The sequence below is a fragment of the Triticum urartu genome, chromosome 4A (genome assembly GCF_056163025.1).
Source record: "Triticum urartu cultivar PI428250 chromosome 4A, HENAU_Tu73, whole genome shotgun sequence".
NCBI classification, from domain to species: domain Eukaryota; kingdom Viridiplantae; phylum Streptophyta; class Magnoliopsida; order Poales; family Poaceae; genus Triticum; species Triticum urartu.
Genome location: NC_141876.1, coordinates 591593110 through 591606713, shown reverse-complemented (window position 1 = coordinate 591606713; position 13604 = coordinate 591593110). Strand labels below are relative to the sequence as shown.

The window sequence follows — 13604 nt, the reverse complement described above, 5'->3', positions numbered from 1 at the left end:
CCATTATATATATACATATATATGTGTGTGTGGGTGTGTGTGTGTGTGTGTGTGTGTGTGTGTGTGTGTAAGAACTGAATTTGTGATGCCAAATATGTACGTCAAGTTATACATATGTCCAATCAATCGGTGATGCGATTTTCAAGTCATGAACTGGATTATTCATGGTTTGTTTCTGCCCAGTCCGTTGCTACTGTTTCTATTTTATTTTATTTTTTGTAAGTAATGTACAAAGCATCAGCTATGAGGCATCCGGAATGGTGTTGGAACATTTCTTTGCACATACATAGCACGGATGCAATTAACAGAGGACATGGCGTGACTGCATATAGCTATGTGAGATGAACTCCTCGTCTCTCGGTAGCAGCTCTCGCGAACAATTAAATTAATGAGAGATGTAGCGTCCCGCAAAAAAAAAGAATGAGAGATGTAGCGAAATTAGTTTGCAAAAGAACAGATTTTGTCCTGCTCTGCTCCATTATGCAAAAACAAGGAGCGGGCTACAAAAGTACAAGATGTATTTTGCAAATGTGCAAGCAGCCCACCACAGCAGTGAATCTTGTCCCTTTGTTCTTCATCCGACGGCTCATGAGTCCTTGGTGCATCAGGTGCACAGATTCTGTCGTTGCACAGGATACTTTCTTAAGTTAAGTGACTACAAAACCGTATTTTTAAAGTTCTAGCATCAAATTGAACATGTGACGCAAGTTCTATGACTCCTGGTATTTCTTTTTTTATGATGATGGTCTTTATATTTCTAATGAACTTTTATAATGGATCCAGACTCCTGTTTGAACAGAAAATGGTAGAAAAATTCCCTCTCATTGGACTGGCCTTCTTCAATGTTCAGGTAGACTTTTTTTTAGGTAAAATGTTCATCTAGATCCCTCGCGAAAGAAATGTTCATCCAGATTTGTTGCAGGGGCAAACCTTCCAATCCGCAGTCCAAACACATCTTTTACCCTTCAGAAACAGAGGCGAAAGCAGAGCACCTACGCGGCCGCGGGACGCGACGCCGTAGCACAAGCACGCGCGTGCTTGTTCAAGAACTCGATGGCCACGGCGGCGTGCAGTGCGGCTCCGACGGGGAGGGCCTCCTCGTCGATGACCATGCGCGGCGTGTGCACGTGGTGCACCTCGTCCTCCTCGCCGCCGGCGCGGACGCCGAGGCCGAAGAAGGCGGCCGGGATCTTCTCGGCGTAGAACCCGAAGTCCTCGGCGGCCATGATCTGCAGGGACAACCTGACGTTCGCTGGCCCCAGCATGCTCTCCGCCACCGCCCTGGCGTGCGCGTACACGCCCTCGTCGTTCACCGTGGCCGGGTACGGCCGGAGCTCCTCCTCCATGAAGTCCACCGTCGCCGCGCACCGCCCCACCACCGCCTGCCCCTCGACCACCTCCCTGATCCTCCTCATCAGGTAGCGCATCCCCGGCGTCGTCATGCTCCTGAAGGTGCCGCCCAGCGTCACGGACTCCGGGATGACGTTGAACGTCTCGCCGCCCCTGATGGTGGTCACCGAGACCACCGCGCCCTGCAGCGGGTCGGTCTCGCGGGCGACGAGCTGCTGCAGGCTGAGCACGGCGGAGCAGGCGGCCACGACCGGGTCGACGGCGGCGTGCGGCATGGCGCCGTGGCCGCCCTTCCCGGTTATGGTGGCCTTGAAGCGGGCCGACCCGGCGAGGAACGGCCCCGGCCTGGACCCGACGGCGCCGGCGCGGAGGTGCGTGTCGATGTGCACGGCGAAGATGGCGGCCACGTCGTCCAGGACGCCGGATTGAAGCACGTGGTACCCGCCGCCGTGGCTCTCCTCCGCCGGCTGGAAGACGAGCTTCACCGTGCCCGCGAGGCCGTCCTTGCGGGACTGGAGCAACTTGGCGGCGCCGAGGAGCATGGCGACGTGGGCGTCGTGGCCACAGGCGTGCATCTTGCCGTCCTCCTTGCTCTTGAACTCCCACTCCACCATCTCCTACACGCACGCCAATAGAAATCAATCAATTGCAATGGCATGCACACGTATCTACAAGAATTAGCTAGACAAAGTTGTTTGGTGGACATCTATGATTCATAGGAGAAATGGAGAGAGAAAAAACGAAAGGGAAAATTTTCTTTGCCTCGTTTTGAATTTCAAAAAACATTGGGTTGACTATTCTTAATCCTGAGTTTTTCCTATTCTTATTTCGTGAAAAGACTGAAAACCTTATATTTTTCACGATACTCTATTTTAGACATAATATCATGTCTAAATTCTGTGTTTTTTTTTGGTATTCCCATGTTTTCGGAATCATGTAAAGAAAAAAGGATGCTACAAATCAATCTCAGATTGTTGGGCATGGCAACGAAACATCTTTTATGGCAAATTTAGTTGTCACGGGGATGACAAATTCCGGCACGGATTTGTTATGCTTGCTAAAGAAAACTGCCATCCTCGCGACATCTAGATTTTTCATGAAAGACCTTTGATTTGCCATGATTAAAAATCTGACATCAGATTTTTAACATTACTGATAAAAAAAATCCTAAGATGACTTTGCAAACAAGCGATAAAGCTGCAGCTTAATTTTGTTGGTGGTCGCTATCAAAATAGTCCTGTGTGTTGTGTCGTTGGTAGTAGTTTCTGCATCAGCACGGCACACAAAACCATACACGCAACCACAATGTTCCTATATACAGTGATCACTCGGTTGGTTCACAGAAATCTCGTGATCCTCACTAAAAAATTGGTTTTCAGAGAAGGAACGTATCATAGGTAGATAGTACGGAGTACAATTTGGTGCGAAAAATATCCATCCTCGCATGATTACTGCCCTCCTGAATTTCTGTCCTTTTTAACCGTACAATACTACAGTACAAGATTATACAGTAAATCCAAGCATGTTCATGTTGGAAAGAAATTGATGAGCTTGTGTTGGGGGCAGAGATTGAAATGTCTGCTGACAAAATCTGTACGGGCCATGTCGGAAAGAATCAATCGACCACATCGCGTTCGTGTTCGCGGTAATACTACTAGTACTACTGTTTCCATCATTAGTGGACGTGGTCGGTGTACGGACCTGGATGGGGAGCGCGTCCATGTCGGCCCGGAGCGCGAACACGGGGCCCGGGCCGGCGCCGCCGGAGATGGTGGCGACGACGCCGGTGCGCGCGACGGGCCAGACGTAGGGGATGGCGAGGGCGTCCAGCTCGGCGCGCACGAGCGCCGAGGTGCGGTGCTCCTGGAAGGCCAGCTCCGGGTGCTGGTGGATCTGCCGCCGCAGCCCCAGCATCCACGCCGCGAACCCCGGCGCCCGCGCCTCCTCCAGCAGCTCCGGTCCCAGCGCCGCCGCGGCCGCCATCGATCGGTCGCCGGCCGAACAAGAGCAGCTTCCACGAGGGTGGAGGAGGAGAGGAGAGGAGATGGTCAGAAGGGCGCGTGCGTGCGTACGTAGCAGACTGAGGTAGAGCTATGTGAGGTCTTTCAAGTGGAGTTAATGAGGTGTGGCATGCATCCAGCGTCGCGACGTGGGCGGGCGTGGTCGTATTGCTCAACGCTCTCGCCGGCGACAACCACGAGGGCTCCTCTCGTCGTACATACAGTACACGCCTCATGTTTCTCTTCTTCTTTTTTTGTGAGGGGTGTAATAAACTACAGTAGTTTTATTCCATGAAAAAACCACGGTTCGTGGAGCCCCTCGTCTAGAGAAGCATCAGCTTTTGATACACCGTGTGCTTCGCAATTTGATTCCCTCGCCTCATGCTTCACATCACACGCACTTCCTCGAAGTTTGCAATTTTCACTTTAATTTCCATGACGGCCATGCGGCTAGTGCACCCGCACAAAAAGAAGTAAAAAAATCGTGCCGCTAGCGTGATGAAAGTCACTTTAAAGATGTTTGGCATTAGCCAAGTCGACCAGTCACCACCTGGACCTTCCTTAATCAGATAAAGATCGATACCAGAGTTTCCCTTTCACGGCTCTACAATTGCTGGCTGGAGATTCTCAAAAAACAGTTGCTAGCATCGCAACGTGTCCCAAGTCCTCCGCCCTCGACCGAAAGCCGTTTGAGATCCTCCGAGGAAACCAGCGAATGGCGTAAAGGATTGCAAGTCAGCCGATACCCAAGATGAAGAATGAGCACATGTAGCAGAGACTAATGAACACCGATGTATCGAGTGGAGATATCCATACGGAGAAGACTAGATGACCGAGCACTAAAAGACCTACACAAGAGAAGAAATCTAAGTGCGTAGTGTGTTGCACCTTGGAAAATTCGCTAGAGCTCTTCGTTTACAATGTCCTTGGTTTGAGTGGCGGGACCCGACCTTCCTCCCCGTCCCCCAGCCTCATGGCGTCCTCTAGCGCTGACCTCGCCGAACGCGGTGTGACCCTCTCCGACGAGCGCGTGTCCTCCGGCGACCGCTGGCTCGACTCGGGGAGCGAGTCCTCCGCGCGCTCCTACTGCAAGGTCGCGCGACGCCCTGCGGCTCCACCTGCGTCGCTGGCGCCACCCAGGCAGCCTGCCAGGACTCGGCTCGGCCCTCGCTCTGAAGTGCACCGCGTCTCCGGCGCCACCACGGTCGATGCGGACGGGGTCCAGCAGCCCAGGCGCAGGAACCGCCGCCGACGCCCGCGGCAGGTCGCCGCGCCCCGCTCCCCGCCGCGCCGCCCGCGCAGCCCTTCTCCTGAAGAGGTGGCCGGAGTCTGCTTCCTCTGCCTGGACCCCGGCCACAGCGTGCGGGACTGCACCAACGAGATCAGATGCCGTCGCTGCCTCACTTCCGGCCACGACTCCCGCTCCTGCGACGCCAGCAGCCAAGAGGCGGAACGTCGTCCCCGCCCACCCGGCAGCTCCCAGCAGACCGTCGCGGCACCTCCTCGCCCCCAGGCCACCATCCTGCCGCCACCTCCCCGAGTCGCTCCGGTCGTGCCGACGCCTGACGCCCGCCCGCTCGTGCCGGAGCGCGTCATTGTGTCGCACACCGTGGAGATGGAGGAGGCGGAGCGGGTCTTGGCCCGCGCGCTGGTGGCTTCTGTCACCGGCAACCGACCGCAGGTCGCCAGCGACGAGGTCGCTGCGGCGCTCTACGACGCCTTTGGTCTGGTCGAGGGGGACTTCGCCGTGCATGCGCACCACCCGGAAGATTTCCTGATCCTCTTCGGCTCTCAGGCCGCCATGGATCGACTCGCCGGCGAGCACTTCATTCGCTCGCCCCGTTTCTCCCTCTCGATGCGTCCATGGAGCAAGCTTGCCCACGTAGGCTTCGGCGGGTTTGAGTACCGCGTCGAGCTCGAACTCCGCGGCATCCCCGCCCAAGCCTGGCACCTCTCTACCGCTGAGCACATTCTTCGGAGGAGCTGCTGGATCGAGCGTCTTCACCCCCACACCCGCTCCCGCGACGACCTCGCCACATTCCGCATGTCCGGTCGCACGCACGACCCGGCACGCATCCGGCGCGCAGCCGTCCTGGAGGTCGTCGAGCAAATTCCAGCGTGCTCTAGTTCCGAAGCTCCGTCCGTCAGAATTCTCACATACCCGATCTCCATCGACATCGTCCGCGCCGAGATGATCAGAGCCACGCCTCATCGCGCACTGGAAGGACCAGACCCCGACCCGGATCAGGGCGCCGGCAACGGCAACGATGATGGGCCAGGCCACGGCCAAGGCCGCGCCCGCCGACGCGGCCGCAAGCGCCGGCGCTCGGAGACAAGGCCCGCCGGCCGTGCTGACGGTATGGCTATGGATTGCCTTGGATGGCGCATCGGAGACCTCACCTCCCGCGCGGACGGCGTGGCCATGGCGGCGAGCTGGCCGGCCCCGTCCGGCGCGGCAGCGCATACGGCCAGCCAGGCTCGGAGGGACATGTTGCCGTGGCCTGGCCAACAAGGAGCCCCACGTCGTCGTCATCACGCCAGAAAAGGAAAGGGTAAAAGGAAAGCGGGGTGCACTTTGCCCGTGGGCCAGGGCCGCAGTGCTGACGGTGCCACTGTCGCTGCGCGGCCAGACTCACCAGGGACAGCTGGCGACCTGCCACTGGATGCAGCCGCTTCGGTCCCACACGGCATTTCGAATCCTGTGGTCTCCCTGCCCGAGGATGATCCTGTTGGGCCACCATCCGTCGCTCCTGCCCCCTCAGATCCGGTGGCCTCCCAACCCGAGGACAATCCCGCGGGGCCACCTACGGCCACTCATGCCCTCTCATCTTGTCGGGATCTGGCCGTGCTGTGCGCAGTGCCTGACTCGCAGCTGGCTCCGCCAGCGCTGACACCCACCTTGTCGGGCCAAAGCAGCGTATCCCCCACGTCTGAGCCTGTGGGGGCGCCAATCCCACGCGCTGACCAGGTCGCATCTCCACCAACTACGCTCGAGCGCGAGGGATTGGATAGCGCGGGACTTGAGCTTCACGCCACATCTCCCGCCCATGCTGAACCGCACACTCCTGTGCGGCAAGACCCACAGACACCCATGCAGACCCCAGCGGCCCCAGTAACCCCCGGGCCCGCCATGACTGCCCCGGCCAACCCCGAGCCGGCACGTCCGTGCGTGCATGGGTCTGGGCGCGGCCGTTTCGCCTCCCCGCCCATTATCATGCGACGTTCACGTGGGCCGCCCGCTGCTCGCTCCTGGACGCTGGGAGATTTTCTCGCCGCTGCCACCAAAGAGCTCAACACGGCCTTGCCGGCGCCTGGGAAGAAGCCCCATCGCCCACTCGACTTCGCTCCACGCCGTGGCCGTTCTGCCTCTGCCACGACCACAACCGCTGCTCCTCCCACAGCTGCCAGGCGCGCACAAGTGCAGGTCCTCCGCATGCTGGGAATCATGGGGACCAACCAGATGATCTCGGCCGCTGAGATGAAGGCATACGACAACCTATTCGTGGCACCCATTCCGATGTCCGTGTTGTCGGCCATCGCCGCGCTGGTCGATCGCGAGATCCCAGCTAGCTTGGCGGAGCGGCTGCCAGCGGCGGCGCGCGTCGACCCGGTGTGCGTGAGTTAGGCCTCCCTGGAGGATACCCACCGTCGATCCACCCTCTATGGATCACGGCCTCAAGATAGCTGTATGGAACGTCCACGGTCTCAACGCCCGTGCGTGGCGCCACGCCGTCCGCACGCTGCTCGACACGACCGGCGCCTCCATTGTATGCTTGCAAGAAACGAAGATTGAGTTGCTCTGCTCGTCCGTCGTTCTCGACACGCTTGGCTCGGAGTTTGATGATTACACGTACCTCCCGGCACAAGGCACGCGCGGCGGCATCCTGCTTGCGTGGAATACCAAGGTCGTGTCCATCTCGGACCCCCTGTTTACCAGCAACGCCATCTCGGCCCGCGTCGCTACCACCGGAGGAACGCCTTGGTGGATCACGGTCGTTTACGGGCCACAAGACGACGCGGCCAAGATCGCATTCTTGGAAGAGCTACGCAAGATCAAGGCGGACTGTCACGGGCCATGGATGCTATGCGGCGACTTCAACCTCATCCTACGCTCTGAGGACAAGAACACGGGCAACCTCAACCGGCGCATGATGAGAAAATTCCGTCGCTTGGTCAACGATCTCGCGCTTAATAAGGTATACCTCAATGGGCGTCGGTACACGTGGTCGAACGAGCAGTCACCACCGACCCTAGTGCACCTCGATCGTGTGTTGTGCACGTCGGACTGGGAAGACGGACATGGCGAATGCCACTTGACTTGCTTGGCATCCGTCGTGTCAGACCACACGCCCTTGCTGCTGGACTGCGCCCCCGCACATACGCTACATCGCAGGTTCCACTTCGAGGAACACTGGCTGCGCCTCGACAGATTCCACGACACGGTGGCTGCGGCTTGGGGCTCCGTCCATGACCCCGACCCATTACGACGTCTAATGCTGCGGTTCCAGGCCACGGCGCGCTCCTTGACGAGTTGGAGCGCCAAGGTTGTGGGCAATGTGAAGACCAAGCTGGCCATCGCTCGAGAGCTCATCGCGCGCTTTGACAAAGCCTAGGACGACCGCATCCTCACCCCACCGGAGGACTGGCTGCGCAAACAGCTGAAAGTCTCATACCTCGGGCTCGCCTCCCTGGAACGGACGATCGCTAGACAGCGCGCCCGCATTGCCACCCTCAAAGACGGCGACGCCAACACTGCCTTCTTCCACAGGCAATGCTCGTTCCGAAGACAGAAGAATCGCATCTTCCGCCTCTCCGCAAACGGCATTCTCCTCACCGATCACGGCGAGATGGCCGAGGCTGCCTTCAAGCATTACGACGCGCTGCTTGGCACGGCGACCGAGCGTGACCACACGATGGACCTGTCGCAGCTCATCGCAGGGAGCGACCTCTCCGACCTCGACATGCCCTTCTGCCCGGAGGAGGTATGGGACGCGGTGAAACGAGCATCGTCAAGGGCTGTGGGAGGCCGGGCCGCGCCATGGACTGGCCGGGCACCTCGCCGGAAGGCCCTGGCAGGGCCGCAAGGCCACATGCAGGCAGTGGCTCCTCCTCTAGCCGCTCGGATCTGCACCGTCGGTGGTCCGCCGGCAGATACACGAATGGCGGCCGGTCGGGCTCGGTGCTTGCCCGAAACCTCGCCGGCGCACCGTTGCCACTCATTAAGTGCGACCACTGCCCAAGGATGGTCGTGCGCCACGTGTCTACAACGCCGGAACATCCCGGATGTGTGTTCATCAAGTGCTTAAACGATGGGGTATGTGCTCTTTTTAGCTTCGGTTTGTGCTCTTGTTTTGACTAGTTGTGCTAACTACAAATTTTGTTGTGTAGCATGGATGCAAGTTTTGGTATTGGAAAGAAGAGTACATCGATATATTGATAGAGCGGAATTTAGTACATATTCGTGCACTTTTAGTTAGCATAGAGGCTGTAGATGAGACAAGTGCACTTGTTGCTAGATTAGAGGCTAGACACGAGACTAGGTGTGAGGAAGCAACATGGACTTCTGGCTTGAAGAAGAAAGGAGGATGCCAGATCGAGCCTCCTCCACAGATCAACAATGAGTGCATCGAGAAGGCCCTAACCCAACTCAAGGGATCAGTTATGGAAGTTGGGTACCTTCTAAAATGTATTCTTGTTGTTTTTATTTTCTTTGGTTTTACTTTACTAGTCAAAATATAATGATGTATTCTTAATGTATCGAAAATGAATGATTAAAGACTTAAAAAAAATGTACGCGGACAGGATGCGGTGGGGATGCGCCCGCGCAGTGGCGGAGCTACGGCAGAAAACAAGGGCGGGCCGGTACAAAGGAAGACCCATAATTTTCAAGCTCATGGCTGAGTTTACTCTCAAATCTCCACTGTAATTGCTATGAGCTGGGCGGGCCACGGCCGATTTTATCAACACGTAGCTCCGCCAGTGCGTCCGCGCGCTGGACGTATGGCCACCGCATCCCAGGACAGGCCCGGACACGACCTCATCGCCCTGTCCAAACGGACAGAATTCGGACAAAACGGACGCCCGTTTGGGGTCGCGCGGTGGAGTTGGCCTCAACATGTGCCTAATTGACATCATACAAGTCAAACATGGTAAAACAGCTTCATTGTAGTTTCAAATTTCGAATTCCATATTTGTTCAAACCGTGCTTAACATTGATCTTGGTTCAATCAAAAGATAAAATAATACTAGAAAAAGTTGGAATCAAGGAACCCAAGTATGGAGCCATTATCAGCACCAGTTGATGCCCCAGCTCGACCACGCTCTCCCAACGCGCTCTCTTCTTTTGAAAGAAAGGAAAGGAAAAAAAAACACAAAACGCGTAGAGAGTACAGAGTGTGCTCTCTGGTTGGGTTGGGTGAGGCAACCACCATCGCCATGGATGCCGCTGCCACGGCTGAGAGGGAGAGTAGACGGATAACAGCCAACGGTCACCTTGTCCTTTGTCTACGACCCACTGGCCCGGCCAGCGGCAGGTCTTCTTCCTGGTCTCCTCTGGACACATCTGGCCGCGTCCGAAGACCCACCCCCTCGCCACAAGTCTCCGGCCGCTTCCAGTTCCAGCCCTCTTCTTCTACCCTTGCCGTGCGCGCTCCCGCTCCACGCTCCTCTCCCTCCCAGCCTCCGCCCGGAGAGATCCACGACCAGCTGAGCTAAGCCAGCGCCAGAGCCAGCCATGGTCTTCTGGGAGCGCGACTGGTGGAGCAAGTGGTGGGAGAAGCAGCGCCAGCGGGACTGCTGCGACTGCGAGTGCAGCTGGACCACGGCCATCGTCTGCCTGGTCGTCCTGGCCGTGCTCGGGGGCGCCCTCGCCCTCCTCGTCCTCGCCTTCGCCGTCCTCAACCCGCCCACGGCCAGCGCCGACGACGCCCTCCTCACGCGTTTTGACCTCGCCCCGGCCCCCAACTCCACGTCCACGGCGAGGCCGCCGCTGCAGCTCCTGTCCTACAACGCCACGGTCACCGTCTCCCTGCGCAATCCCAACCTGCACTACGGCGTCACCTTCGGGGCCGTCGCCGCGGCCTTCTCCTTCAACGGCACCCGCTTCGACGAGTCCGGCACCGTGCCGACCCTCGACCTCGGCGCCCGGAAGGAGGCCGCGGTGCGCCTCAGGGTCGGCGCCGTCGGCCGCGCCCTGCCGAAGCTGACGGCGGCCGGCGCGGCGGAGTTCGCCAGGCAGAAGGACGCCGGCGTGTTCGAGGTGGAGGTGCGGCTGGACACGGTGATGCAGTACAAGGGCCGCAAGACCAAGTGCCCCCTGGGGATCGTCTGCCCGCTCCGGCTGCAGCTCGTCGACCCGGACGTCGCCGCCACCGCCTTCCAGAAGACCAAGTGCACCGTCCTCAGGGCCAAGATCTCCGGCTGCTAGCCCGCCCGCCCGCCAGCCGTTGCCACCACTTGATTTGGTTTGGTTTCATTTCCGTCTGTAAAAAACGGTTCTTGCTCTGTGTTTGTTCTTCATCAGTAGTACTAGTGGAGAACAATCATCAATTGCTCTTCTAGTGTCACCCAAAGAACGAATTTCCGTCCCCTAGTTGGTGTAACTGTTGGTAGATTAGAGGTTGCAGAACTATTACTGCAGAACAAGCAGCATTTCTATTATCTTTCACAAAGAAAATACCAGATTATAAATAGAAATAAAAATAACTACAAAACAAAATAAAAGTCAAAAAAAGAACACAAATGTTAGAAATAAATAAATACGGAAAATGTGATCAATTTTATAAATTCGGGTCATGGGCCGGCAAAGTGGCTCTTATTCTTTGCTAAAAGCGGAATATATTTCTATGAGTTATTTTTTATACATTACGAACATTGTATTTACTTTCTACCAATCTACTCCATCCGTTTCTAAATATATGTTTTTCTAGAGATTCCACTATGAACTACATACGAAGCAAAATGAGTGAATCTACAATCTAAAGTACGTCTATATACATCCGTATGTAGTCCGCATTGAATCTCTGAAAAGACTTATATTTAGAAACGGAGGAAGTATTACATTTAATAATAGAATGATATCTGTTTTAAAAAAATGAAAGACAAAAGAAAGGTTAAGAAGCGAAAGTTAGAAATAAATAAATACGGGAAATATGGGAAAATTGAAAACTCGGCACATGGGCAGGCAAAATTGGTCTTATTCTTTGCTTAAGGTAAGTGAATTACAAAAAAAACACCACATTCCCTTCAGATATTTGGATTAGCCACCACATTCCCCGGCCGCCCAAAAAATCTACTCCCTCCATTCCAAATTACTCATCGCAGAAATGGATGTATCTAGTACTAAAATACATCTAGATACACCTATATCTGCGACAAGTAATTCAGAACGTTGGGAGTACAACTCTAGTGGTAAAAAGAATCAAGAAACACCAATAACAGATTTGGACCATTTTAATCCGATTTCTGGCATCAGTACCACGTGGCACTAAGAATCAACAACGTTTGTTTTGACCATTAAGTCGGGTGTGGGGTTTAGGGTTTTTAAGTCAGTGGCAATGTTGTTCATATCCTCAGGACCTGGTGGAGCTGGCACACCTATCTCCTCAGTCTTCTGAGGCTTCAACTTCATCCACACGTCTTTCCCTATGAACATCTCTGACATGGTGCTCATGAGAAGACTTGCACATCTTGAAAAGATAATTGAAACCGCGGATAAACATATTCTACTCTTCTCCTTATTGTCCATAGGGGAAATCATTATGGAAGGTGCATGGGTGGAGGGACCGTCCTCTGTAGGAGCAGCCCTAGCAGCAGGTTGCTCGGCCTTCTTACCTTTGAGGTCATCAGAAACAAGAGGCTTTCACTTAGAGCATCTTCAACAGGCGCCCAACGCGGCGCACGCGAAAAACAGCTTTAGCGCGCGCCCATCGGCTGGTTTGGCGCGGTGCGCTGCGTCCGCTCCAGCAGCCGCGCTAAAATGCAGCACGCAAAAAATGCAGCGCGCACACAACATTTTTTTTAATTTTCGAACACATAGATAAAATAAAAACTAGATAGATTGCATAAATAAAAAACGATACAAAGGTATTTTATATCGGTGCAACTAGATAGATAGTTCGAAAGCATAGATAAACTACGGCGCAACTAGATAGAAACTACTCTAAGTCGCTATCATCATCACCATTATCATCCTCGACGGTGTCGTCTGAGGTGTCTAGCCAGATGTCCAGCCACCGATCATCGTTCGGCGCGAAGAACGACTGCCCACCTGCTGCAACGATGTCGGACTGCGCATTCGCCAACGCCTTTCGCTGACGCCTTTCCAACCGCGTCTTGCGGCGCATTCGCGTGTCCTCCTCGCGGCGCCTTGCCCAGTAGGCCTACTCGTAGGCGACGTCCTCCGGGTGGCGCTGGCGCCACTCCGCCATGACCCGCTCGTCCTTCTAGGCGACGAGGAGGCGGCGTTGCCGCTCGGCGTGCTCCGCACGGTCTTCCGCCGTGTTCAGACGAGGCAGAGGGGCGAGGTTGAGCGCTTGCTGGAGCGTGTACACATCTTGAAAGTTCATCTGGCCGCGCGGCCGCGTCGTACGCGCAGGCGGCCTCGCGCGCCGTCCTGTACGTGCCGAGGCCGAGCCGGAGTTCGCCGGAGCGTATCTCCGCGGTGTAGCAGCCGTTGGGGCGCAGGCGGACGCCGCGGTAGCCGGACGCTCCTCGGCGGCGCGGCGGCATGGCGGCGCATGGCAGAGAGGGAGAGAAAAAGGAGAAGAGGAAGTGTGGAGAAGCGCGTGGCGAAGCGGCGCGCCAAATCTTGCGCGCGAGCTGGTGCCTTTTCGCGCGCGCGCAAACGGTTCCGGCGCGCGCTTGTTTTCCGCGGCCGCTGAAGCGCGGCAAACCGCCCCGCGGGCGCTAAAAGCTGGGTTTACCGCGCGAGCGCGTCATTTGAGCCGTCTGTTGGAGATACTCTTAGTGTAGCGCTTGTTCAGCCCAGTGGGATGACCCTGAAGCAAGAATGAATGGCAAAGACGCACGGCTTTCCCTCGAAGACGCACTGGCGCAACTCCTCAAATGTGCAATCTCGGTGTTGGTTTCCATTGAAATCTTGGTTTCGATGAAATAAACCGTAAAGTTGTTGGTCTCCTCTTCTTCTTCACGATTCCGGTATTGGTTTTCCATGCAGTCAATTTGTGAATGATCAAGATTCTCCAATTTCATAATATAATGAGCAGTTAAGAACGAAAACCAACAAAAGAAATC

General features: G+C 55.9%; 3 protein-coding genes across 3 annotated transcripts; 2 read left to right on the top strand and 1 right to left on the bottom strand.

Moving 5' to 3' along the window:
• Positions 1-725: 725 nt before the first annotated feature.
• Positions 726-3593, bottom strand: LOC125553047 (IAA-amino acid hydrolase ILR1-like 4). The gene is made up of 2 exons (XM_048716797.2): positions 3052-3593; positions 726-1967 (listed from the first exon to the last, which is right to left on the bottom strand). Exons 1-2 carry the CDS (start codon positions 3331-3333, stop codon positions 993-995), a joined length of 1257 nt encoding a protein of 418 aa, XP_048572754.1. The 5' UTR covers positions 3334-3593; the 3' UTR covers positions 726-992.
• A 3419-nt stretch (positions 3594-7012) lies between these two features.
• On the top strand, positions 7013-7963 carry LOC147976944 (uncharacterized). The gene has a single exon (XM_087521034.1). The coding sequence runs from the start codon at positions 7013-7015 to the stop codon at positions 7961-7963; it is 951 nt and encodes a 316-aa protein (XP_087377160.1).
• A 1782-nt stretch (positions 7964-9745) lies between these two features.
• On the top strand, positions 9746-11009 carry LOC125554351 (NDR1/HIN1-like protein 3). Its single transcript, XM_048717925.2, has one exon. It carries the CDS (start codon positions 10084-10086, stop codon positions 10774-10776), a length of 693 nt encoding a protein of 230 aa, XP_048573882.1. The 5' UTR covers positions 9746-10083; the 3' UTR covers positions 10777-11009.
• Positions 11010-13604: the final 2595 nt, after the last annotated feature.